Here is a 21,269-nt window from a genome sequence, read left to right as displayed (position 1 = left end):
ACAGGGCCGTGATTTCAATGACCTTAAAAAATGTTATTTCCCTCATTATATCCTGCACTATACATAGAATTTACTAATAATAGAAGTATCTGAATAATTTTTGATATGTATCGCTTCCTATTTGCTGTCAGTTTAATACGTCAATACACCCATATTAATTCCCAGCCATTATTGCCACAGTATTTGCTTGAATTCAAAATTAGTTCTTATTGTTTGTGTATAAGTGAATCTAGGTGTATCTAATATCTATTATATATTCATTTTTTATTAAATATAAAGTTATAAAAATTATTGGTACCTACTAATTAATAATTAAACGTCGTCACTAAAATTCTTACTTTTGAGTTAATTTATTTGACAATGTTCTGTCGAAACCGATTTTCCTGTTGCAACTTCCTTATTTCTAATAAATTACAATAATTTGAGTTATAATAATTCTATGTAAACTTTATCAGTTTTAACTTATCAATTGAATCATTTAATTTTTTTTCCTTAAACAAACATGATGAATCACGTCTGTTACCAAATTCACATAATCTTAAGTATGAGAAAATATAACGAGTGACTCATATGAGACCGCATTTCTTAGAACTTTTAGACGACAAAGATTAAATGAACAGACAATAAATGCAAACACAATTAAACAGTTGAAAAATTATATAGTAATTATTTATACAGACAATTATTTATTCATTAGTAAATAAAATTTGGGTGTCACTTTAATTTTTTCATTGTAACTTTATGAAGTACGAAATATGTAAATCGTTTAAACTATACTGTATTTTATTTGCAGGATATATATTTGTATATAATAAATGTTTCGTAATTTTAAAAATATAACAGTTAATCTATGACAACCCGTGCGAATGAATGGCGCGAAAGAAAAATGCATCTATGGGTGAGTCATACGCATGCGCGTGCCTGACGCTCTTATAAACTTACGCATTTCATTTTTCAATCCCTTATATGGATTATATGTTGGTAGATCAATCGACTATTTAACTTATTAAGTTATAAGAATCCATAATGTTTTTTATAAAGGTAACTATTACTTTACATTGCGTAGAACTTATAAAGAAAATTTTTAAGTATCACTGCATAAAGAAAACAGAGATTTTTAAACGTTTGTATAATTATATTAATTTATTAAATTATTGTAAATTGCAATTATTGTCAACATTTTCCCCTCTTTTTCGATTTCTTGTAAGGGGAAGCGATATAAGTTTCACAAAATTCCCCTTTTCTTTTCACTATTAAACGATTTCATAGTTCATATTTTTTTTATAATTATTACGTATCCTAGTGTTTCAACTGTATGAATATCTTAAAATAATCGATAATACGTTATTATGCCTAAATCTAATGGAACAACTCCAATCGTTTTCAAGAATTGCTTAAAAAAACAAATTACGTAATTTTTTCAAAAACATGTATATTCATCATTGCGTCAGATTATCTTATCAGCAGGGAACACCTGTCATACGGTATTATTTGGAACTTATACGTCACAAATTATCTTACTACACATTTTGCACGTAAATGATTCATTGATGGTAAGGATAAAAATAAAATATTCTAATATAACATCAGAATTAACTGTGTCTCTTATAACATGTGTTTTATTTTGTTTATATATTTTTTTAATCATTGACATCAGATGTGTTGGCTATGATTTACATTATAATGCCACAAATTTAAATATCATCGAATAAAACAAATATTGCAAAAGTGTAAAATTTTTATTGATAAATTACACTCCAAGAACATAAGACTATAAAACAGAGACATTCGTGTTTGAGATAAAGTAAGCTTAGAGTATTACAAAAATTAAAGAGAAAATACAGTATATAATTTTTAAAGAAGGAAATTCAGTATAACACTGTTCATAAATATATAGTAGCTAAATATGACATGACCTTAAAAATAAAAATGTAAAATTGTCTACTTATTGATATAAATTCATGATCACATTAAACGTTTAAAAATTATATTTCATACATTAAAACTTTGGCTTCAATTAAATAATATAAAAAAAAAGATTACAAACGAGATTCAATTGTATTAATAATTAAAAAAATAAAATATATATATGTATATATTTTTTCTATTTTCTAGTAATCCTGTAAGGATAATTTTCTAGTAATGGTTGATGTTTGTTTGTTCAACATAATAACTTCGGTAATGTCTTAACTAAAATCTAAGCCAAATATTATTTCCTATTTAGTATTAAAACAACCCAAATGTACTACAAATATGATGGTTAAATACTAAATACATGTATTACATCACAGACATTAATTTATACCTTATTACTGTGCAATTAGTTAATTTATACTAATTATTATGAATGTAAGGTGTAGATAAATCTTTTTTTTTAATGTTTTATGAGCAAAAGTCAAGTTATTATTTAAAAGGCGCCCTCGACGTTGATCCTTATCATTCAGCCACAGTAAGATAAAAAATATCGTCATCACTATCAGTAATTCAAACGTCAGCGACGATTTATTACAAAAACAGAGCTGTACTTTGTACTATCTACGTCACAGCATTTGAATTTTATATCATTCCGTTTAAAATATACAATTACCATACATTATAATTTTCACATTTTTTATATTGATAGTTCCCACTAAGTATTGATATGGATTAATTTATTGCAATAATAAGTATTTTAATATAAGTAGTAGAGTTATAAGCAGACTTGTTATTCAGGGATGACTTATTCTCTATAAATGCCATATTCATTAAGAATATATTTTTATGAGCTGCTGGTGAATTATTTAACAATCACAATACATGGTAAAACTAGTTATACTTAATACTACTTGACTATTATAACCTCCTTGGCACCGATTTAGATAAATAACATTGTAAATCTAAATGAACTGACTTCAGATCACTTAATTTTATTACTAATTATCATAATTTATATTATTCATGATCATACAATCAGTTATATAAGAGTTAAAATGGTTTTGAAGCGGTATCAAAAAATTTTGTTCATAGAGTATTTGAAAATTATTTCAAATTGAACATTAATCGAGATAAGGTAACAAACAGTCATCTACTATAGACACATTCATATGCCAGTTGAAATGATTGACTCCTGGCACAGTCACCAGATGCAGTCTTTTCGTTCTGTCTAACGTCTTTAAACCTATTTTATCTGACAGATATATATCCTGTTCGTACATTTCAATTATAGTTTCGTTGGCGTCGTAGTAACCGAATTGGCTGAAACAAAGGAATAGGTATTTAGATACGTAGATGAATTAATTTGATTGGTTCTTTTATTATTTCTGTCATCACATATATAATGTAATTATAAAAAATACATGATACGAATTGAAGATTTATTATCTGTTGAATAGATTGTTTAAATGGCAACATTATTTTAGTACGACAAATTCACTTACCTGCTCTGCCAAGGCGTGATGACCTGATCATCGGGTCCACCAATCAGGACGAGGCGCTTCAAACGGAGCATGTTGTTTTTAAAATCATCCGACTTTGCTGATCTGTGAAAAATAATATCATTAATTACGTTTAGTTAACATTATCTCGAATGATACAGCAGCTGTAAGATGTAAACAAGTTGATTTAGTTTATCGTCAGTTTCAAGGAGAAAAACAGTTATTGGATGTGATAAAATATTCAACGAACACATCGTCAGAACGTGTGACCTGTTTTTTAAGTAAATAGAGTAAACATAATCAATAGAAGAAAATAGTATATAAATTATTATACAATGTGGTCGTCAAATGGAATAAGATGATATTCTTATAAATATGTAATATGTTTTATATTAATTAAATTTGTTATTGACATCGTTAAAATTTAGTTACAGATAAAGCACAAAAAGACAGGTTCCACCGAGATTTGAACTCGGATCGCTGGATTCAGAGTCCAGAGTGCTAACCATTACACCATGGAACCGCTCGCTGGGTAGAATGAAAAAGTAATTTATAATATTCATTGTATTATGGTTTTTGTTTGTACAATATTTAATATTTGAACTTATTCTATTGATAAGAATTATACGAGGAAGAAATTAATATTTAAATACCTGATTCTGTTCCAATTAAAAACTCAGTTGTATGAGTAAAAATAAGAAAAAATATTTTCAAATTGTTTTTTCTGAGAGTTATATATGAGTCTAATAAGAACTAACAAGAAATATAATGTGCATACTCACTGGATATGATTATTAATATAGGGCAGGTATACACTATAAGACTCATATAATGATTGATGGTACGGATCCTTCCAGTAGTTGCCGACAGAAGTATGCTGACCCACACGGGAATAAAACAGCTCATAGGCGGTTTCTTTGACTAATCCAGGAAATATTATGTGGAGAAATCCAGCTGAAACATTATAATAACATAATTCACTAACAATAATGTTGTTGCTTCATCTTTTTTTATAGTTTTCAGACTGTATTTCATATTTTATATAGAAGAAAAAATTTTGGTCATTTTGACAATGTTTTTGTTTAAACCTAAATAAATGAAGTTACATTTTTAAAAAATGTGTATTAACATATGTATATATTTCTGTATACCTCCATATTGACCGGCCTGGGGTGAGCTCAAGGATATAAATGTACTGACTGATACATTTGAAAACGTCTGCACAATCCCCCTCGCTATCAGACCACCTTGGGAATATCCTGGAAATTAAAAGACATAAATATTAAAAGGGGTTGGTAAGTATTACATGATCACAAAAAATGTGCTCATAGTAAAGTTAGTATTTAGATTACAGATATAACACAAATAAATAAAAAGACAATAACATAAGGGCCACAGTGTCAGCACTGGTATCAATTACGGGAGTTAAATAATATTGAACTAAATTATCTACTCAAAATATTTAGTTACCAATTAAATTTATTCCTTCAGGGTGTTGGCTAGATATATTTGCTACATCCAACCCAATCTCCAAAACTTGATGCCACATTGTTTCTAAGCTTGACCAACTTTCAAATCTATTCACATTATATACTTTTGTTCCTGGATGTTTCTGAATAAAATAAAAAAAGATGTATAATAAATTCAAAAATATATTTATATTATTTATATATAGCATCACAAATTTTAAATTCAATAGTGCTTGATTTTCGATTGTACGAATTTAATAAATATATATTTATGTATTTTGGTTTATGTACCTCTTGTATTCTGCGACTGATCATTTCCATACTTCCGCTTCCCGTCATTATGCCGTGAATTAAGACAACAGGCTTATAAGCTAAACTTAAACATATAATAGAGAAGAATATAAAAACACCAACGTTCGGTTTCATTGTGCGAGAATAAACAAAGGATTGAAAAAGTAAACTATACAGTACTTATAAAAAATATACACTCAAGCAATTCTAAAATTATCAGATAAATACAAATTGCCGAAGAAATCACAATGACGCTATAGATTTTTAGAATATATAAACGTAAACAGTTCGTTTCTGCAGCTTGAAAATAACAAATAAATTAAGTAAAGCAAATGATAAACTTGAAACTTGAAAGTGTTGTGCTTGAGCTTGGCATTGACATCCAGACTCAGTACAGTAATGATGAATATTAAAAATAAAAATATAAATTATAATTTTTTAAATATATTTCAAAAAAAAAAAAATTACTGTATTTTTTAAATTTTATCTTATTAATTTTACTGTAATATTTTTTTGGACATTGGTAATATACAAATTTATCGTTAATCCCAACTGTCAATTGAACTGTCACTTCCACGTGCTTAGTATTTTACTTTTGTGGACTTATTTTAACAACTCGATAAAACTTTGTAATGAGTTAATTGTAGAAAGTTTCAGTGTAATTAACCTTAAAAGGAATTAAGTGTTGAATTTTATTTATAATAATGGCTTCAACTTCTTTGGTAGAACAGCTTCAAAAGCTCTCAGTACCTCAATCATCAGTGTATAAAGATGACAGAAGAAAAGCCTCCTTACTTTTCGATCCTAAAGAAGCAGCTTTAAAAGACCGCGATACTTTTTATGAAATTGGTCTCAGTGGTTTGAAAGAATTAATTGCATTATATGAAGGTTTCCGAGTGTATGAAGACTCACTATACAGCATTGCCTCAAAAGATTTTAACCGAGCAGTAGAGAGTAAAGAAGTGAACCAAAATTTAAATCAAACTATTGAAAAGTTTCTTCTACAATTATCTCCATATTTTCTACTTCAATCAACTCACAAAGCTTTGGAATGGTTAGTCAATCGTTACCACATTCATGAATACAACCAAGAGGCCATCATGGTGCTTATCGTACCTTATCATGAGACTAAGATATTTATAAGGTTTGTTCAAATATTAGACATCAAACCTAATTCCAGATGGAACTGGTTAGAACCAATACAGAAAAAGGGTATTCCACTCACTAAACAGGTTCTTCATAATCAATGCGTATCAAATACGGCCACTCTTCAGTTTATAGCTAAAACAACATCAAATTTTGTGACTGAATTTGGAGAAAGAGCCACACAATTGAGTACTGTTTTTGCATTTTTCTGTTCAACAGCTATTGGAGCCATAAACACTGCTAAATATGTCACTGAATCTATAGTCAATGCGCTGTTACCGACTATTGTGAAGGGTTTGGATTCCACTATAGCGGACTTTAGGTCATCCGCTTATGTAGTATTGGGATATCTATGTACTAAAGCCACTTTGAAAAAGAAGACTTTAAATGAGTTAACAGTCCGATTACTCACTTCTGAGTACGATTTATCGTATGATGCTATTTTACTTATCAATTTGATCTATACTAATCAGAAGCACTTAACGAAAATGCCGCTCGAGGTTCTGAGTAACATTTCAGTCGATGTCATGAACGATATATGCAAACATTTGAAGAAATTGGTCGAGTTAAAGATAAACATCCAAGCATTCAGTTTAGCATTTCTATCGAGTGTCTTAAATATCGTACAGAAAGACATTGAGAACTTTCGTTTGTATTGTCAGTTGCCTGAAATATTTGTTGACGAGGTCGATCATAAAAATCAGCAACCTGAAAGAATTGTAAGGTGAGTAAGGATAGTAACAAAAATACTCATACAATACTCTTTTAAAGAGTTATCTAATATAACTAATGCATAAGTAACTAATTAATATCTATTAATATAAATGCGATCTTTGGATAGTAATTAAATATTATAATAATCTGTTTTTCTTTAATTAGAAATTCTTATTTCAATTTCAGATGTATATTGAGTTCATTGCATGCCTCAAAAGATAGCAATAATGGAGACGAAAGTGACATTGAAATTATTGATGAAGACGATGCCTTCTCAAATAAAATAACATCCTGGTATTCACAGTTTTTGAAAAACATAGAAAACAAATATCCCGATGTATTTGATAGGGTCATAAAGAAAGAAATGAGCTCAGAATCAAAAATTTCTATACAGAAAAGGGTCCAACTATCAAAAGTACTAGGATTTAAACCCGCCGTGGCTCATAAAGTAGGTGGTACTTATTTATTCGAGAATTTAAATCACATTAATCCAGAAATGAGAGTTGAAGCGGTCAATTATATAGCAAAGGAATTTGAATTTTTGAAGATAGAAAATTTAGATTTCGTGAAGGATTCCATCCTGAGTAGGTTGGAGGATGATAACATAGATGTTGTTGATGCAGCTTTGGACATCTCGAGCGAACATCTCAGTGAAATATTAAATGAAAATGATCTAGCTAAAACATTTGTTCGCATAGTTACAAAAGACTCTAAAAAATGGCGTCCAGTTATAACAAAGGCTATACTCAAATTCTGTTCCATAGACACATTCCCAATTAATCAGGAAATAGTGCTGGCAATATTTCCATATTTGTTTTCAAATGAAACAGAATCAGCTGAGATCACATATAAAATATTGTCTTCCTCTTGGGGTAGAAGATTTGGATTTGAGGAAAAAGTATCGAAAATCAATCAATCTATGAGTGACAATTATGAATTATTGAACCAAATAATTTTTGGAATGTTCTTTGTGGAAAAGTCTATTAATGTTGGTGGGATACTTGATATAAATCTACTGAATAAAGATAACACTCTCGATATGTATGTTTTTATACTGCTCAAGTTTTGTTCTCCGAACGGAGTATCGGTACAAGATTCTATGGACATCCTGAATTTAATATTGAAATCTGTCGAAACGAGAGCCATTGTTTCAACCGTTGAAAGCTCATCTTTTGCCTCCGATTCAATGACAGAATTCATGAAACTTGCTAGAAAAGATAAAATTGTATTTGAAGTTTTGTTGTACATATTCTCGAGGATCATAGAACAGTTAGATCAGAAATCTGTAACTACGCCTTGGTGCAACATTCTGGAGACGCCAGAAAGGATTCTCATCAAACAGTTATATGAAATACTCATTACTGGCTGTGGGATTTCATTATATGGGAAACATTACGCTGGCTTGCTACAAAAACTTCTGGAAAAACTATTTAAAACCCCCAACGAAAGATTCGACTTCATAGCTAACATAGCATGCGGGCATATTTTATATGCCGTTGATCCAAAGGACGTTATAAGCCCGGAACTTCAGCTCAGAAGTTTAAAACTAATGACCAATTTTGTATCACATCAAAATGATTTCACATGGATCTGTGACTCCGATGCTTTTATTTTATGTATACTTTTGGATTTAAATCATTCCGTTTTATCCATAAGGAAGTGCACGATTGACCTCATTCAAAAACTTTTGAATAAAAACAATGCTGAAAAAAATATTTATGTGGAGTTGGTCACAGCGTTGATGTCACATTCAGAGGAATTATTACTTGATAATGAACAACTGCCCCAAGCTCTCAAGACTATTCTCAGCCAACCATTTGGAGGCCATAAAGTATTTAGAAGGAACTGTTTGCTAAAATTATCAGGAATATTAAACGGAGACGCTCCATCTCACGTCAGATACAGCTTAATAAGAGTTCTATCATCTATAAACAATACCGCCACTTTCACTCTTATATTGCCAGCCCTAAATGGGTTAGAGAAACTTATCAAACAAAATGAGCTAGATAAGAAATTTACGTTCGATATATACGATTCGAGTCTCATTAGCTCTGTTTATAGTAAAATAAACAAAATCACAGCAACAACCTTCGACCAAGAAAATGTCTGGAAATCTATCGAAATCGGATTGAAAGAATACAGAGAATGTATTCTGAACATAGATCAAACTTTTGTTAGTCCATGTGTGATGATGTTGAAACAGATCAATGAAGAAGTATTTTCAAAAGTTCCCGATGAAAGAAAAACCCAACTGATCCATCTCATTACTTTCGCCGGTACTTTTAGTAACAATCCCAACATATCGAGTGCGGCTTCAAAAGTCATGAAGAAAATACATTTAAATTTCAAAGATTTCAAGCCTATCCTCGATGGAATGCTGAACGCTGCGGATCCCGCTGGCAATGTGTCCAAGAAAAAGAAGGCTACGGTTTCTATGCTTTCGTACCAACTTTCTGAGACGGACGAGTGGCGTCTCGGAGTAACAATTTTAGAATATGTCCAGAATAAGAAAAAAATGACTGTGGATAATTCGTTCATATCATTGCTATTTCAAATTCTAAACAAGTGTTTGCGGTTTGAAGAACAATCTTACGTGGAATATACGAAACAATTAATACTTTCATCTCTATGGTATTTCTGTAAGAAATTCGGAAGCGAGACCGATAAAGAGGAGCTTAAAATGCTGAAAGGCTTATTTGATATTGAATTGGTTGTGCAATGTATCCGAGGAACTCAGAATCCACAAACGCAACATCATGCATTAATCTTGTTGTCCCACGCTGCGTACATGCTACCAGAACAAGTCCTACATCATACGATGGAAATATTCACGTTCATGGGGTCATCCGTGTTAAGGCATGACGACGCATACAGCTTCCAAATAATTACAAAAATAATCGAAACCCTTATACCTATTTTAGTGAAGTTAGATAAAAATGTAGATGAATATACTGAAAAAGAAATCCAGCAGTTACAAAAACGTGTTGTTCCAGTATTACGAATATTTGCCGACGTTGTTTTGCATGTACCCGAACATAGAAGATTGCCTCTTTATAAGAAACTCATAGAAACTCTCGGCCCAAATCAGTTCCTATGGGTGTTTCTGGCTTTGTTACTGGAGACCCATATTACTCATTTTAGTGATAGTAAGAAACCAGATAAAGCACCTCCAAGAAATCTGGCAGAGCAAGAATCTCCCGTTAACAGAATGGACTTCGGACAGAACATCCTACTCGAGTTTCCGCCGGAGGTGGGCTTGGAGAATTTTATCAAACTGACTATATACATGAAATCATTGCCTTTGCAAAAAGATGAGAATGCTATGGAATCAGACATAGACCCAAGTGAAATATTTAGTGTTAATGGCCACACACCGATACAGTTGAGACATTACAAGTATGTTATTGTCACATTTATGAATACTTGTCTATCGTCATCGAGATTCATTCACCACAATTCTCTAGCTACTGATATAAGAGTAATGGAGTCACACTATAAGACGTATATAATTAATATATTAACGTTTATTCAAAGTGTATCGAAGATTGGTGATGAGAACCCAGCTAAATACTGGCGTGTTATGCTGCATCATAGCTACGATCTGTTGGATCACACAATAAATTTGCTTTCGGCTCCAATGTTTCTGTCTGTTGTCCGTGGTTTGCTAAAACATACACTGAAAACTGTTCGACGAAAATCTATGGAATTGTTGAATTCGAAGATACAGTTCAGTCCAGAAATGTTTAATGATGTAGACAAAGAACTCGTCTTCTCATTGCTACCAGCTTTATTAGATATAGTGAAGACTATCGGAAACCATGATACGAATTTGGATGAGATGGATGCTCAGGAATTGGAACTAAATCAGCAAACAGCTTTACTATCATTAAAACTTTTAGCAAGAATGTTGGCCGCAGAAAACCGCGAACCTTTCAAACCTGTTTTAGAAACTGTCACGGATTACACATGTGATGCTTCGATACCTGGCAATGTCATGGCTTCTATAGTTCTATGTTTAGCTGAACTCTGTAGTAACTTAAAGGCACACGCTTTGGGAAGTCTTAGAAAATTCATGCCAGCTTTGATCAAAGTGTTAAAGAAACAAAGAAAATCAGAAACTCCAGAATTAGTTTTACTTAGTACTGTCACTGCGATATCAAAGATAGTAGAAAGTCTACCATTGTTTTTGAGTCCATATTTGCAAAAAATACTTTACGAGTATGCAATATTATTGGCGAAATGGCAAGAACAAGACCAAGAATGCAGCAAAGTTTCAGCTGTCGTGTCCAAACTTGTGAATATTAAAAAGAAAATAGCCGGTTCTATTCCTCCACGAGTTTTAATACCGGTAACAAACGAAACTCATCAAATAATTCTGGAAAAAGAAAATTACAGCGCAGTGGGGCCTGTTATGTCGATTTTGGCAGATAGCTTCGCTAACGTCACAACTGCAGACTTCAATGCCTTACAGCAAGATTTAACGTCATTCTTCTTAACCGCTTTGCAATTACGAAGTGATGCGTCTAATAAAAAAGTAGACGCTAATATAATAGATTCAGCTGAGGATGAAGTAGTCAAGGCGCTGGTCAGCCTGGTCCTTAAACTATCTGAAACCAGTTTCAGACCATTTTACTTCAAGATATATGATTGGGCTATAAGGACAAACATTGAAGGACATAAAGATAGAAGTATCACATTTTACAGGTATTGAATTCTATACATAAGTATTTTTTGTAAGGCCCAGCTTCACCAAACAATTTTATATATCGTCTTTGTTGGGCTGGACGTATCGAGCGTCCCACCACGCGCTAATATCTGTTTATATGTATAATCTTTTAATTGTAATCATTTACAAACTTCATACTATTTTATTTGACTTTCAGGTTAAGCAGTGCTATAGCAGATAGACTGAAGGGCCTGTTTGTTTTATTCGCTGGACACTTTGTCAAAAACGCTGCAGACCTATTAGATGCCTGTAATAATAGCAAAACCGAAGAACTCTACTTTGAATCCGAGGAAAAAGATATTCTCCTCATTAATTATATCATAAAGACCTTGCACATCGTGTTCTTATATGACAATCAGAGTTTTCTCAACAAGGATAGATTCGAGACGCTAATGCAGCCAGTGGTAGATCAATTGGAGAATACAGTTGGTGGAATTACGAGTTTTAAAACCAGAGCCACAGAACTGATAATTCCTTGCATATCTCAGTTTGCCGTTGCCACCGCTGACGATTCACTGTGGAAACTGTTGAATTATCAAGTGTTGTTAAAGACTAGACATAACGACGCTGAGATCAGGTATTTTGAATTATATATACATCATACAAGAATTTAATACAGTTATTAATTGTGATACTATAAATTAATGAATTAATCATTATTTGTAGGCTTATTGGTCTAGACTGTTTGGTAGCAATGGCTACACAGTTGGGTAGCAACTGGCTCCCTCTACTGGCGGAGAGCGTCCCATTCCTCGCCGAGTTACTTGAAGACGGAGATCAAAGAATTGAAAGCGCCACAAAGAACGCTGTTCGTACTCTTGAACAGATACTCGGGGAACCCCTCGAAAATTATTTTTAAACTAATCGTTTCATTAAACGTTTATGTTTAAATTTATTTTTATTACGTGTTTTCCCTCCAAAAATAAAACATTAATTCAGCGCCATCTGCACTTTATCAAGGGACTTTTGTGGCTGAGACCAGTAAAATTGTAATTATCATTCCGGTTACTAAAATATTACACAGATGACACTTATCTTAAGTTATTTTTTATTGATTAAATGTTGCCGATACTCATTACGCATAAGTGAAGTAAGTTTTCGTAATATTAAGAAAATGTATTATGTGTAAAATTAAATATTAAACCTGTAATATAAATATTATTTCTGATACTTGGGTCATTTTCTACGTAAAATGTATATTACTTAGTTTTCCCGATATACTACACGCTTCTATTGTTACGGTTTGTTTCCAATGTAAAATCTTTTGCTAAGACATTTGTAAATAAGTGGTCTTTCAATTAAATTATACTATGATAGGAATTTCTTTTTGTTAGTTTTGTGAATTTCTTGCACTAACTACTGATAATATTTCATTGACTTTAATATATTTGTTGAATTTTTTTCCAAAGAATTTATTTATCGGTCTATTCTATCATCTTACCATTGTTGGTTGTGATTTCGTCCGGTCGTTCATACACATTTTAACAAATGAACCTAGGTTAGTAAGGTGGTAGAGCGTAGCTGTGGTCAGTTACTACAGCTCGAACATGGGCTGGCTCGACGGAGGAAGTACCGCCCTCTCACGGAAGTTCGGCGTGCAAAATTGTTTAATGGCTGCGTTTCGTCCGATGAGTAACAGCCGGTTTCACTTTTACCTGTTCTCATACTTTCCTGGCCTTTCCCTATTCCCACCCTTTCCGCCGTCCTCAATAATCAAGGCTGGCAACGAATCCGCAACGTCTCTTGTGTTGCAGATATCAATGATCGAACGTGATTGCTGCCCATCAAGTAGGCTGTCTGCTCGTTTGCCAGCAGTCTCATAAAAAAATGTAGCCTATATCCTTAATCGTGGTTTAAAAATCATTCAGTTTAGTCTTTTCCTAAATGTTAAAAAGGATGCCATTAGAAATAATTGTTCAAATAAATTATTTATTAATTTCAATATGAGTAAGTTTTCCTCAATTTTAATCTAGATATGGCAAGACTATTGGCAAATAGTGGTGTCTGAAAGATTTTTGACTTGTACCCTGATTGTTTTGCAACTAGTGACGTCAAAATATTCATAATCACTTCTAGTTAGAACTTCTATGGCTGTGTATTTTGTGAAGTTAATGAAAAATTATTTCTAAGAAATAGGACAAAACCCAAGTGAAGACTTACAAAGCATGTTTTCGGAACTTAATTACAGCCACGTAAATAAAATAACAAAAAATTCATTTACAAAAGATTTATGTATGATTTCACTTAAAACTTTCATTTGCAAAATTGAAATATAAGCGTCATAACTCTTTTATGTAAGAAAAAAACAAGTTAACTTTACTAGTATACCAAATGCTCATTTCATTAAAATAAAAATGAGTAACAATGATATTTATTTTAACTATACGACTAGAAAATAGCAAGCACATAAATAGAGTTTTGTAAATATTACTAAACATTTTGTTGGCCCAATTATTTAAATTTTTTGTTCTGGCTATAAATGACACAGCGCAGAGGTACTAGATAAGTACAATGACTATTTTAAATGAAAGAAACGTCCAAATCTTAAGTATTTTTATTTCCTATACAATATACATTTCTTTTTTATATCCATGTTCTTGAAAGAAAGTAATGGCTGTTTAAAAAAAGGGATACTTGAGTATTTGTCGAAACTGAAATTATTATTTTATTTACTTATTAATAACGAAGCAATTCAGGAATCATCAATATTATTTAAGTTTTGTCTCGAATAGATTTTAACTAAGTCAGGAATTTTTATTTTATGTCACTTTTCACTTTCGGTAAATTTAATATTATTCAGTGGATCACAAAATCAAATTGTCAGTATTAATTGCACCTCATTAATTTTGACGGGTTTATATATAAATTGTTGATATTCTACCACGCGATGTGCTTTATGAAAGTTATTTTAAATGTAATTAAAATTAGAATTTCTTGTAAGTGTAAATAAAAAAGTCCTATGTTGAAGTAACCAAAGTATTTGTTTGTGTTTGATTTGAACGTATGTGTCTTTTCTATGGCTGGTTATAGACAAAGTTAAACTCCTTTCTAAGCTTTCAAACTAATCTCAAGGTGTTAAATCTTCATCCAATTATGTTGATAATACTTGTAGCTAGAGTAAGCTATACCAAAATATAAATTTTTAAGATTTTTTTTTAAATAACATAACATCATATTTAACTCTATTTTCATCCGATTACAAATACCGAAAGAATATCGTCTTGTCCGCTAAAATCGTTTTTGGGATAGCGTAAAGATTTCGAATATAAGATTTAATACTCAGGAGTTAGGAATTCTGTTTCCTGGAGCAGTGAAGGAACACTTAGTAAACAATATCTAAGATAAGCCAATTTTACTCCCTTGCTTTCGAATATTTGATGCTCGCGAGAAAATAACGTTAATTACAGAAGGCTCTGGTCCGCTATGAATGAAAATAAGAGTTTTGTTGCTTAATAGTTTTATTTGGTACTTTCATGGATTTTATCATATTTTTCACAGAATTTCTACAATGAAACGATCACCGCTTAATCCATTCTTTGTTACGGAACCCTTAGATTACCAGTTTTTCTTTGTTGTCCATTACTCTCGTGCCAGTATGAAGAAAGTGTGGATGACGAAACCTGTAAGATTATAGTCATTTGATCGTTATTTGATCGAACCAAGTAAAAAAATACTGTGAAAAAGGATTAAGTAGCGCTGGGCGATTTATTTCACATAAATCACATATTTACGGTAAGTGGGTAGATTGAGAAAACGATTTTATTATGCAACCCTTTTCAACACTTTTATGTTTTGCCACTTTGATATCAAAAAGTTGGATGGAAATAAAAAGGTGATAAATTTTTATGATACTTTTAATTTATCATTCAAGAATTATAAGGCGATTATAGTTTTTTTTTTATTCTAAACGGTAAAACGTAAGAAATATTACAAAATTTTAGGAATATATTTTTTGTGCCACTATGTGAAATTTGGATTCAATTGTATTTAGAAATTATTTCTGAGGAGGGTATACTCTATTATCAGTAGATTGATGTACCAATTTTACCATCAACATGTCGTTCACCTATCCAAAAGATGCTAAGGAGCGATTTATCATCTCAACTTTCTTATTGGGATTATTACTTTCTTGTGGAAAAAATAAATTGGAAGTCTTTTATTAAGTTCTCACTTCTTATTTGAATTTTATTTATATACATACATACTTGACGCGGACAACAAAACGCGGAGGAAGGTCTTGCAAAATTGAAAATCACTGTTTGCTTATATTATACAAATGTTGGTACACACACACACACACACACACATACATACACAAATATATATATATACTCATATAACAAAAAAAGATTCTGTGTCGTGCGTAATAGCCAAAAGGGGATAAGAAAGATATAGTTTTTTAATTCAATTTCCACTATATGAGTTTTGGTTTACACTCCTTTGAACCTAAGTAACTGATAAGAAAATAGATCGTATAACTAGTAGTGGGTAAGTTACCCAAAGTGACGGGATATTAACGAACTTTTATAAATTATGTTTTAAACTGTGAACACTCTTACATTAATGATTTAAGATTCACAAATATTTAGACATATCGTAATTAAGAGACTTAGAAAATTATACACATTAATTTAACAAGAAATTATTAAGAGACTTTTCTTGATTTAATTTAGATAAGTTTTTATTATTAAGGACTTCTCTAAATGCTACATACAAGATTTCTTAAATAAAGTAAATTATTAATTTAGGATAAACTATTACTTGTTTATAAATTTAAATAACTAATACTTTTATACCGAAATAATGAAAACCACATTCATATTAAGTACTGATACATACCGGTGTCAGTTTTTGAACATTCTTTAAGAGATATCGAATAAATACATACACAAAATATAACATTTACATTCCATTGCTCCTAACATTGACACGTATTTTCTCAATTATGTAAATTTCTACACTTCATTTCACTTTTCCAGTAAATAAGACTCCGACGTCAACAAAGTGTAAATGTGTCTTCATTGTTTAATATGAGGGTTGGATGCAGAATTTATAGCCTTAAATTTGTTCCACTTATATTGAGCTATCAAAAAGGTATGTGGAGTTCCAATGCGAATAACGATATATATGCGAATAATATTTATATCGGATTAAGGTACAAATTCATTGTATTTAAAGAGAGAGACGAGCTAGGTCGTCACTTTTTTCAATAGGCTCCATGATATTTTAAAATGAAACTTCATTTCTTATAATTATCCTCGTATTTCTTGAAGGGTCTTTATAATCACATTCTTCAATGGACCACACGAATTGACCTTATCGTCGTATGTCCAAACGTCGTATTTCTACCAAAACTCATACATACTTCTATTCTGCTTTTAAACAGTGTTTGATTTTGTTTTACTTTTACAAAAAATTATGAATACCAGTACGTTTTTTAATAATTGTTGACTGCCGAAAGTTATCGTTATGTTGCGTCCATCATTGGTGCTGATAGCGCCGATATATATATTCGAAATATGAAGTAAAAAAACTTAAGTATTTATCCAGTAACTATTATATTTCACAATATAATAAAGAGAAATAGAACCTTCTCAAACCCTAAGAAATATCAGTTACAGCTTTTGCAGAGGAAACTTAGAACGCAATTTAATATACTGAAGCCAAGCCAAATGCTGGTATAGAGGGAAACTATCGACTACAACTATAGAGGAAATCTATCGATAAAAGTCTGCTTTACAAGTGTGAGGTGTTATCGACCAGTTAGTCGATATTTTTGTCAAAATCGTAGAGATTAAAACTACACAGATAGTTAATAAAATAAACATATTAAATTTGGTTGAAAACAGCTTCAAGCTAACAACAGAACACTTAAGTAAAGGCTTTATTATTTGGCTTAGATTTAAGGAATTTCACTTTTTTTTTTTTAAATTTAATATATTTTTAGATTTTTCTTAGTTTCTGATCACGTCATATAGGAGATTGAAGACTATTTATTAGTACAGGGAACATTATATGCACGTTTGTTTGCATGAATAAAATTTAACTATTCCTAAACCACTGTTGTTAAAAAACTTTAAAGGTAATAAATAGAACGTTAAACAATGGAAAAGCAAACTACCTGCATTTTAAAATCCGATTTCTATTCATGTTTATTCCACCCTTCCACTGCTTTGTCATAGTTATAATCTATAATGAAGTAATAGGCAAAAGTGTCAGAAAATATAAATAATAAATAAATAATACTCGTATACTATAATTATAAATAATTTTCCGGTTATTTTCCTCTGCGTTCATTGTTATAAAAAATAAATAAATCACAACCCCATAGTAAAGTACTAATACAGAAAAATAAAATCTTACATTTTTTAAAATATAAAGTATTTTCTTTGAAAGAATGAGATTTAAATAGAATTAATTCATATGAAGTGAGGGTTAAAATTAATAATAAATATTGGTGTTCAGAAATATTATTAACAAATAATTTTGCGAGTGAACTGAAGTTCGACTTGAAATCGAATTTCAATAGTTATAATAAAAAAAAAAACAGTAATATCTTATTAGTATTATTGGAATTCGTCTTGAAGATATTTACTAATAATTTGATTGTTTTGCAAGTTCTCGCTCCGTATTTAGTGTAAAGTTCACATGATAAAGCCTGAAATCTTTAAAATTGACAAGGACTTTTTAATTTTCTTGCAATATGCAACTAGTCAGATTAAATTTTTTTAAATCAGTCATAAGTAATAAAATATAGCCTCTAGGATATGCAGAGTATTCGTGAAATAAGTATATTGTTTAATTCAAAATAATTAAAGGAGTATTTTAAAATATGTGGCTGCTTGTGAGAGATGCGTAGATTTAAATATGACAAATAAACCCAAATATTTTAATGAAATTATGGTAATTACTGAAAAATTAAGTCTATTAATTACAGACATATGAATAAAGTCTCATTTAAAGTTAATCACTAATAGAAATAGGTAGAAACAAGATAATATAAAGCAGAATTAGCATATTGAAAATTTTTTTGTGTGTAGTGCAAAATGAAAAAAATTTAAAATTGCAAATTTATTTATTAATTCAATATAAATATACTATACGATAAACTAGCATAGAAAATAGGCATTGCAGTAGAAATTAAAAGGTTTCGATAATTGCGCTTTCGATAGTAATTACTTAATGTAGAATATATATACATATATATCAGTTAGTTATATCTGTGTAGCGTCTGTGGGGATTGGGTATATGATGTGCTAATTTACATACTTAGTACCTTTATAATGTAAATGTTTTCTAATATTAAACAAATTCTATGATAGAATCAAAATTAAAACAAAGAACAGAATGAACTTAAGACTTTATATTAGTATTGGATAAAAATTGATTTAATATTAAAAACGTAATTCATCAAAAAAGGAATCATTGTGTTATTAAAGTTATTAATAGAGTTTTTTGAAACTGATAAAATATTTAGCATGTTATCCCTCAATAAAACTGAATCATTTAAATGAAACTAGTATTTTTCGGATAAACTACGCGTGATTAATTTTTTGTAAAAAACTACATACTCCCGACGTTTCGGTTACTTTTCAGCAACCGTGATCACGGGCAGACGATCTCGTCTCGTAGTAGTTTATCCGAAAAATACTAGTTTCATTTAAATGAATAAAACTCGCGAAAATCTTAGATCTCATTAATACTGAATCAGTTTAAACTTGAATTAAATAAAAGAGACATAAGTATTTATTGTAGTGAATTATTCAATGGAAACCTTTGGACTGTTAGTGAGCGTCTTAATGCGTTTGCTTTTGGCACTCCGGTATAACAAAAAAACACAATAGTTACACTGAACGTGACAATTAAAGTTTTACTAATGTTGTGGAGAGAAGCTTAATCAATACTTCTTGTTCTTATTCTTAAGCATACCCTCATTATTTAAAAGTGTAGTAATACTCTTGAAATAACAAGGGCATGAACTTATATACACATGTCTATAAAAATGTAAATTATTTTGTCATTTAAACCCTCTGTCAATAATGATAATTATAACTAGAGCCAACGCTTGCAGCTACCTTATATTGCGAATATAAGAGACTAGAGTTTTAAAAATATTATATGGTAATTAAGGAATATAGTATACTAGCGATCCGCCTCGGCTTCGCACGAGTGTAATGCTGATACTAAATACACTACATAAAAACTCGGAATGTTGTATGTCAAAACATAGCGGCCCGCTCTTGTTTTCGACGGGTATAAAATTTAAATCATATAGGATCATATAGATCTATATTCAAACCACAATGCATTTAAAGTATTAAATTAGATAATGACTAATGCTGTATTGGTAAAAATCGCTTCGAAAACTAGCCATTATTTGTCGTGAAGAGTAAATGACAAAAAATGTTAATGTGGGATATCCATAAGAGATAGACATATACCATCCCGGAGTGTTCTGTAGACCTTTTCAATGTGTACAATACTTAGTACACTATTTCTCCACTATTTAGTGGATATTATTATGCATATAAACCTTCCTCTTCAATCACTCTATCTATTAAAAAACACCGTATCAAAATCCGTTGCTTAATTTTAAAGATTTATATATATATAGGGATATATGGATAGAGAAGGCGACTTTTTTTTATTAAGTAGTGATAACAATCATAATATGTATTTGGTAAATAAGAATTAAAAAGTCGACTGTGACATGCTGAGCTTAACTTAGCTCATGTAATTAAATAAGAAAACAAAAAGCTCCGCCGCGACAGCTGTTCGCTGCCGTGACCAGGATTCGAACCTGGGTTACTACGGCCACAACGTAGGGTCCTAACCACTAGACGATCACGGCTATCGGAGCTGGTGAACGGCTTGATGAAATTTGGGTACATTTTACTCTCAATGCTCCACTTAATTGCGCAAGCGCAGAGAAAGTATATCTTGTTACAGATAAATTAAGTTACGTTACTTCTAGCTGAGTTATATTATTTATTAACCAGATGTGTCCCAATTTCGTATATTTTTTTTTGTTTGATAAAATATTACAATGAGAATTAATTTCATAAATAAAATCGATGTCTTTCTTATTCAATACAAAATAATACTTACTAATAATATTTTTGAACTAAAGAACATACAGATGTGACTAATTAGAAGGTATTAGTAAAGTTACCGATAGGCCTTCGACCGCAGATTGAGCTTATCTTAAAATGAGAGAAATAAATGTCTTGGGAAATGATAATATATTCTCTTTTATAAATAAATATATTAAATACATGTATTCTAAAGTGTAACTTCATTATTAGTTACTTAATTTTTCAAAATTTGAAGAACGTTACTAAAATTTATTTTCTGAGCAACATGTTTTAAATATTTAATTTAGACGGTTATATTAAAGACCGTGCAAAGTGGAGGAGTTTGAGCAGGAACGCAGAGGCTAATGCTGGAATAAATTGCTAGGAAGACCGGTTATATTGTGCTTGCAATAAATGTGTGTTAGCGATTTATAAA

The 21,269-nt window shown here is 30.7% G+C and overlaps 2 protein-coding genes and 2 non-coding genes across 4 annotated transcripts; 1 reads left to right on the top strand and 3 right to left on the bottom strand.

Annotated features, from left to right (window-relative positions):
* Nucleotides 1-1,720: 1,720 nt before the first annotated feature.
* On the bottom strand, nt 1,721-5,530 carry LOC116779395 (lysosomal thioesterase PPT2 homolog). Its single transcript, XM_032673654.2, has 6 exons — nt 5,174-5,530; nt 4,884-5,025; nt 4,565-4,672; nt 4,196-4,367; nt 3,417-3,518; nt 1,721-3,234 (listed from the first exon to the last, which is right to left on the bottom strand). Exons 1-6 carry the CDS (start codon nt 5,306-5,308, stop codon nt 3,036-3,038), a joined length of 858 nt encoding a protein of 285 aa, XP_032529545.1. The 5' UTR covers nt 5,309-5,530; the 3' UTR covers nt 1,721-3,035.
* Nucleotides 3,865-3,936, bottom strand: Trnaq-cug (transfer RNA glutamine (anticodon CUG)). Its single transcript has one exon. It is a non-coding gene; the product is annotated as a tRNA-Gln (tRNA).
* Nucleotides 5,531-5,743: 213 nt separating the features above from the next.
* On the top strand, nt 5,744-12,654 carry LOC116779394 (HEAT repeat-containing protein 1). The gene is made up of 4 exons (XM_032673653.2): nt 5,744-7,043; nt 7,220-11,737; nt 11,917-12,336; nt 12,426-12,654. The coding sequence occupies exons 1-4, from the start codon at nt 5,878-5,880 to the stop codon at nt 12,616-12,618; spliced, it is 6,297 nt and encodes a 2,098-aa protein (XP_032529544.2). The 5' UTR covers nt 5,744-5,877; the 3' UTR covers nt 12,619-12,654.
* A 7,884-nt stretch (nt 12,655-20,538) lies between these two features.
* Trnah-gug (transfer RNA histidin (anticodon GUG)) lies at nt 20,539-20,610 on the bottom strand. The gene has a single exon. It is a non-coding gene; the product is annotated as a tRNA-His (tRNA).
* Between the last annotated feature and the right edge of the window lie 659 nt (nt 20,611-21,269).

The sequence above is a fragment of the Danaus plexippus genome, chromosome 2 (assembly GCF_018135715.1).
Source record: "Danaus plexippus chromosome 2, MEX_DaPlex, whole genome shotgun sequence".
NCBI lineage: Eukaryota > Metazoa > Arthropoda > Insecta > Lepidoptera > Nymphalidae > Danaus > Danaus plexippus.
This window is presented reverse-complemented; position numbering and strand designations above follow the sequence as displayed.